The 6,870-nt window shown below is 50.6% G+C and overlaps 2 protein-coding genes across 11 annotated transcripts in view; one reads left to right on the plus strand and one right to left on the minus strand.

The window, feature by feature from the left end:
• MPPE1 (metallophosphoesterase 1) overlaps positions 1-6,870 on the plus strand; it is a 37,260-nt gene that overhangs the window by 27,146 nt on the left and 3,244 nt on the right. For 5 of the 9 annotated variants that reach the window (XM_026455993.1, XM_026455997.1, XM_023228525.2 and 2 more), the window contains one exon: positions 1,806-1,980. The exons of 1 other annotated variant lie outside the window; for it this stretch is intronic. In XM_026455993.1, the coding sequence (XP_026311778.1) occupies positions 1,806-1,979 (174 nt within the window). In that variant the 3' untranslated portion in view covers position 1,980. Of the gene's footprint in view, positions 1-1,599; positions 1,981-4,743; positions 5,238-6,870 lie in introns of those variants that run through there. 3 more of the 9 variants (XM_023228526.2, XM_026455995.1, XM_026455992.2) reach the window with 2 other exon arrangements.
• The window catches only part of GNAL (G protein subunit alpha L), a 211,471-nt gene that overhangs the window by 2,625 nt on the left and 201,976 nt on the right, over positions 1-6,870 (minus strand). For both annotated transcript variants that reach the window (XM_026455998.2, XM_023228528.3), the window contains exon 11: positions 5,011-5,078. In XM_026455998.2, the coding sequence (XP_026311783.1) occupies positions 5,011-5,078 (68 nt within the window). The remainder of the gene's footprint in view (positions 1-5,010; positions 5,079-6,870) is intronic.

Genomic DNA, 6,870 nt, shown 5'->3' on the forward strand with positions numbered 1-6,870 from the left:
AACCTTTTTTTTTTTTTTTTTTTTTTGAGACGGAGTCTCGCTCTGTCTCCCGGGCTGGAGTGCAGTGGCCGGATCTCAGCTCACTGCAAGCTCCGCCTCCAGGGTTCATGCCATTCTCCTGCCTCAGCCTCCCGAGTAGCTGGGACTACAGGCGCCTGCCATCTCGCCCGGCTAGTTTTTTTTTTTTTTGTATTTTTTAGTAGAGATGGGGTTTCACCGGGTTAGCCAGGATGGTCTCGATCTCCTGACCTCGTGATCCGCCCGTCTCGTCCTCCCAAAGTGCTGGGATTACAGGCTTGAGCCACCGCGCCGGGCTAGCCTTACCCTTATCACTGCCCCCAGGAGGCTGAAGCAGCACGGATAGGTCAGAGAAAGCACCTGGCAGGCAAATCAAGGGAGGAGCTTCCAGAAAGGAAGGTCTGAACAGAGTTTTCTGCGACAATGGGAATGTCCTCTATCTGCCCTGTCTAGTCACTATCTAGTTGATAGTCACTATCTAGCTGATACCACTGAGGGGCTGATTTCTAATTAGCTAATTATATTTTATTTATTTATTTATATATTTTTGAGACTGAGTCTAGCTCTGTTGCCCAGGCTGGAGTGCAGTGGTGCAGTCTTGGCTCACTGCAACCTCCGCCTCCCAGGTTGAAGGGATTCCCTTGCCTCAGTTTCCTGAGTGGCTGGGATTACAGGCGTCCATCACCATGCCCACGCCCAGCTAATTTTTGTATTTTTAGTAGAGACGGGGTGTCACCATGTTGGCCAGGCTGGTCTCAAACTCCTGACCTCAAGTGATCTGCCTGCCTCGGCCTCCCAAAGTGCTGGGATTACAGGCACGAGCCACTGTGCCCAGCTTAATTAGCTAGTTTGTTTTTTTGTTTGTTTGAGATGGAGTCTTGCTCTGTCTCCCAGGCTGGAGTGCAGTGGCGGCATCTTGGCTCACTGCAACCTCTACCTCCTGGATTCAAGCGATTCTCCTGCCTCAGCCTCCTGAGTAGCTGGGATTACAGGTGTGTGCCACCACACCTGGCCAATTTTTGTATTTGTAGTAGAGACGGGGTTTCACCATGTTGGTCAGACTGGTCTCGAACTCCTGACCTCATGATCCGCCTGCCTTGGCCTCCCAAAGTGCTGGGATTACAGGCGTGAGCCACCACGCTCTGCCAGCTAGTTTTAATTAAATGTTCATATTGTGCCCAGTGGTTCTGTATTGGACAGTGCAGTGGCCCCATGGCCGCCTCCACACAGGGGCAGTTTAGCATCTGCTAAGCAGGGTGTCCCCTGGTTATCAGGGGAACATTTGCTGCCTTCTGGGAGAAAAGTGATCTCTTGTCAAGTACCTGGGAAACAGGGTTAGACACTACGAGTCATGGTTTGTGGGGACACCGCAATGATGTGCTCGTGTGCACTGTGAAGCTAAGTGCTGTGGGTGTGGGGACAGGCTGTTACAGGCCAAACTGTGTTTCCTGAAGTTACGTGCAATCCCTGACCCCTGGCACTTGAGATGTGACTATATTGGAGATAAGGCCTTTACAGAGGCAATGACGGTAGAATGAGGTCACTAGGGCGGGCCCTAATGCAGCATGACTGGTGTCCTAGAGAGAAGAGGAAACCAGGAGGATGCAGCCGTGTGCAGAGGGGAGACCCTGCGAGACACAGGGAGAAGGCGGCTGCAAGCCAAGGGAGGGGCCTCTGAAGGGACCAACCCTGCCCACACCTTGATTTCAGACTTGCAGCCTCCAGAGCTGTGAGAAATACATTTCTGCTGTTTGACACTCAGCCTCGGTGGCACTTTGTTACGGCAGCCCAGGCAGACTTCGGCAGAGGCCCTGTGGAAGCTCGCCTTTTCCTTGGTGCCACGGGAATCCCTGGGCCGCCACCTCATCCCCTCCACTCCTTCTTTCTCGACAAGGCATCCTGGGAAACAGGCTTCAGAGAGCTGCTCAGACCACGGAAAGGGTGTCCTGAAGATGTCCTGAGGTATGAAACTCCTCACAGGCGCACAGACACTTTAGCAATAGTCAGGCTTCCCTTGAGCATTTAAAAAAACAAACTTGGCCGGGCGCGGTGGCTCAAGCCTGTAATCCCAGCACTTTGGGAGGCCGAGACGGGCGGATCACGAGGTCAGGAGATCGAGACCATCCTGGCTAACACGGTGAAACCCCGTCTCTACTAAAAAATACAAAGAACTAGCCGGGTGAGGTGGCGGGCGCCTGTAGTCCCAGCTACTCGGGAGGCTGAGGCAGGAGAATGGCGGGAACCCGGGAGGCGGAGCTTGCAGTGAGCTGAGATCTGGCCACTGCACTCCAGCCTGGGCGACAGCGCGAGACTCCGTCTCAAAAAAAAAACAAACTTACGGACACTGAAATGAGTAGGTTATGTATCTTTTTAATCCCAAAGCACCAGGTGAGGTGTTTGGCACACACACAGTAAGTGTGTAGTAAATGAATGAAAAATAGGCTTTTGGCTGGGTGCAGTGGCTCACACTTGTAATCCCAGCACTTTGGGAGGTGGAGGCAGGAGCATCACTTGAGGCGAGGAGGATCACTTGAGGTGAGGAGTTCGAGACCAGCCTGGCCAACATAGCAAGGCTCTATCTCTATAAAATGTAAAAATTAGCCAGGTGTGGTGGTGTGTGCCTGTAGTCCCAGCTACGCAGGAGGCTGAGGCACGGGGGCTTCTTAAGCCCAGGAGTTGGAGGCTGCAGTGAGCTATGATCTTGACACTGCACTCCAGGCAGCCTGGGTGACACTGCAAGGCAATGTCCCAAATAAACAAACCAAAAAAGGCTTTCTTCTGTAATAGTGTGACGATTTGTCCCTGTCTAGAGCCTTAAAATTAAGGGAATGGAGTCATTGCAAAGGGCGTTGCTTCAAATAGTTTTGTTTTTGTTTTGAGATGGAGTGTTGCTCTGTCACCCAGGCTGGGGTCACGCAGGCTGGGGTGCAGTGGCACAATCATAGCTCACTGCCACCTCAAATTCCTGGGCTCAAGGAGTCCTCCCACCTCAGCCTCCTGAGTAGCTGGGACGACATGCCCGTGCCATCACACCCAGGTACGTTTTAAAATTTTCTGTAGACACGAGGTCTTGATATGTTGTCTAGCTGATCTCGAACTTCTGGCCTCAGGTGATCCACCTGCCTTGGCCTCCCAAAGTGTTGGGATTACACGCATGAGCAACTGCATCCGGCCTGGATGTTTCTAATCTTCATTTAAATGCCCAACATATGCATGCTTAATTAACTTTTTTTTTTTTTTTTTTTTGAGACGGAGTCTCGCTCTATCGCCGGGCTGGAGTGCAGTGGCCGGATCTCGGCTCACTGCAAGCTCCACCTCCCGGGTTTACACCATTCTCCTGCCTCAGCCTCCCGAGTAGCTGGGACTACAGGTGCCCGCCACCTTGCCTGGCTAGTTTTTATTTTTTTGTATTTTTTAGTAGAGACGGGGTTTCACCGTGTTAGCCAGGATGGTCTGGATCTCCTGACCTCGTGATCCGCCCGCCTCGGCCACCCAAAGTGCTGGGATTACAGGCTTAAGCCACCACGCCCGGCCTTAATTAACATTTAGTTCTCATTAGAAAACCATTTTTTTGTGTCTTCTTACAAAATGCTCCTTAAAATTAAGGGATCCCTTGATCTATGACAAACTAAATTCCCTTATTGAAGAGATTTGCAATGCACATGAATTGGCCTTAAGTAAAGGCTCTGAGAATCTGACAGTCTCAGGCAGAGGAACCTCCCTCGCTGTATTTAACACAGCACATCCCAGATTTATTCAGCTGCACAAGCTCTTCCGGTGCTGCCATGCACTTCTCGGGGAGCTTTGTCCTCTGAACTCACCCTGGGACCTTGAGTTCTCTTCATTGTTATTTTCTTACTCAATGTAGGATTCAAGAGTCATCCCACAGGGGTGGCTGGGAAAAGGGCGGTGAAAGGCCAGGCTGGAGTGCCGGTCTCCGTGGAAAGGCCTCACAGCTGAGGATCAGCCCTAGTGCTACGGGGGCTAAAACCTTGTCCACACGTGTTAAGTGCACCTGGAGTACTACCGGGCACAGGCTCTTGGGAATGCCTTGGCATGTAATAGTTCGAAGCGAGTAAAACTCACAGCTAGCTGTACACTGTAGGTTATTTCAAAGAAAATCACACAGATAAAGCGTATGTGGCACATTTTTGCCAGTTGGTCAATTTGGGTAAAGAGTATGTGGGAGTTTGTTTTGTTTGAGACGGAGTCTCGCGCTGTCGGCCAGGCTGGAGTGCAGTGGTGTGATCTCGGCTCACTGCAACCTCTGCCTCCTGGGTTTAGGCAATTCTTCTGCCTCAGCCTCCAGAGTAGCTGGGATTACAGGCGCCCGCCACTGTACCCAGCTAATTTTTTGTATTTTTAGTAGAGATGGGGTTTCACCATGTGGGCCAGGCTAGTCTCGAACTCCTGACCTCAGGTGATCTACCTGCCTCAGCCTCCCAAGTGCTGGGATTACAGGCATGAGCCACTGCACCTGGCCTGAGTATATGGGAGTTATTTGTACAAATCTTCCGCCTCATATGTAACTTTGAAATAATCTCAAATATAATCTCAAATATATCTCAAAAATAATCTCAAAATCTCAAAAAGCTGAAGAAAAAATATCTGAATTTGAGCACATCCATTTTTACATAAACCCTCAGCCTGTTAGTGCTTTTGGGTGGAGGAAGAGTATGGGTGCTTGGATTTGCTGAAGGACGCTGTCCTTTTTGGAACATACAGGAAGTGAATGATGCCTAGCCCATCTGAGAGCCATTCCCCGGGACGCTGTGTTCTCACCCGGGCTCTGCTGCTTGGAAGCTGTGTGACCTGGGGTGAGAAATCTAACCTCTCTGAACCTCGGTGTGCTCAGCTGTGAAATGAAAGTACATACCCTTTCTCATCTCTCCTAATGTTAAGGAAGATTAAATCAAAGAGTAATTTGCATATTGCAAGAAACAAAAAATTAAGAATGGAGGTAAAAAAACAAAGGTTAACAAAATGGCTTACCAAAAACAGGTCCCGGATAAAGAACTTGGCTCTTGTAACTTTGGGATCTTCTCCTGCATCTGGTGTTGCTGTAGAAATGACAAATGGAACTTTACTTAAGGAACATGAAACAAAGAACTCTATGAAAACACAGAAGGAATTTCAACGTTGGACTGCTGTATATTCACAGCATTAAAATACATGTACAGCTAGGCAAAAACAAACATCTACTTTTCTTTCTTTTTTTTTTTTTTTGGAGACGGAGTCTCGTTCTCTCACCCAGGCTGGAGTGCAGTGGCGTGATCTCGGCTCACTGCAACCTCTACCTCCCAGGTTCAAGCGATTCTTGCACCTCATCCTCCCCAGTAGCTGGGATTACAGGCATTCACCATCATGACCGGCTAGTGTTTGTAGAGACAGGGTTTCACCATGTTGGCCAGTCTAGTCTTGAACTCCTGACGTCAGGTGATCTGCCACCTCGGCCTCCTAAAGCGCCCGGATTACAGGCGTGAGTCACTGCGCCCAGCCAAGCATGAAATTTTCATTCCCCTCGAGAATTCTCCTACATCATTTTAATGGTTACTGCTCTGATAAAACTTTTCTCTGGGGGTGCTGTGGTCTCAGTGTTTGTGTCTTCTCATTGACTCCTGATCTTCAGTGCAACAGGATCAAGAGGGGCGGCCTTTGAGAGCTGATGAGGTCACCAGGGCTCTGCCTTCATGGATGGGATCATGTCCTTATAAGAGGCCTGAGAGAGACCCCTCGCTGTCTCCAGCATGTGAGGAGGAAATGAGACAGGGCCATCTACGAAGCAGAGAAACCCTTACCACACTGAATCGGCTGGTATCTTAATCTTTGACCTTCCAGCCTCCAGTACTGTGACTAATACATTTCTGTTGTTCATAAATTATCCAGCTGTGTTAGTCCATTCTCACATTGCTATAAAGAAACACCTGAGACTGGGTAATTTATAAAGAACAGAGGTTTAATTGGCTCATGGTTCTGCAGGCTGTACAGGAAGCATGATGCTGGTATCTGCTAGGCTTCTGGGGAGGCCTCAGGAAGCTTCCAATCATGGCAGATGAACAGGGAGTGAGACATCTCACATGGCCAGGGCAGGAGCAAGAGAGAGATGGGGGAGGTGCTACACACTGTTAAATGACCCGCTGTCACAGAACCCATTCACTGTCATGAAAACAGTGTCAAGAGGACGGTGCTAAACCATTCATAAAGGATCTACCCCCAAGATCCAGTCACCTCCCCCCCAGGCCCCACCTCAAACATTGGGGATTATAATTCCACAAAAGATACGGGCAGGGACACAGATCTAAACCCTATCACCAGCCTAAGGTATTGTGTTACAGCAGCCCAAGCAAGACAGGCTGGGGTGGGGGAGAATTCCCAGTGAGCAGCCCGAGCCCCAGAGCCGCCTCCCTGCAGCGCTGTCGGGAGAGGAAAGCTCGGAGCCTCCAAGCACAGGAGCTGGGCCCTGGCCTCCCTGGGGGCAGCACTGGCAGGGCCTCCATGACTGCCTCAGCTTCCATCAGCCTCCTCTTCTGAGACTCGCGTTCACTGTTCCTGCTCTCCACTGGGGCATGTGGCGCCCCCAGATCACTGTAGCCGACCCTCTGGCTCTAGGCCTTTCTGAGGCATTCTCCCCATGAAGAGTCCACGTTCATGCGTTCACGCCGTTATTGTCTGTGAGCGCACGAAATCTGAGATCGAGGCGACACAGCTGAGTGTTCTTACCACTCCCTGCCTTCCCTGTTGCAGGGCCTGTGGGGACACTGTTGCTCACACAGTCATAGAAAGGAAGGCGCAGCACCCGCTGTGGGTCTCTGCCTGGGCTGTGTTCTGGAGTGGCTGGGGAGCTCCCGTGTC

Source organism: Piliocolobus tephrosceles, chromosome 18 (genome assembly GCF_002776525.5).
Source record: "Piliocolobus tephrosceles isolate RC106 chromosome 18, ASM277652v3, whole genome shotgun sequence".
In the NCBI taxonomy this organism is placed as follows: Eukaryota; Metazoa; Chordata; class Mammalia; order Primates; family Cercopithecidae; genus Piliocolobus; species Piliocolobus tephrosceles.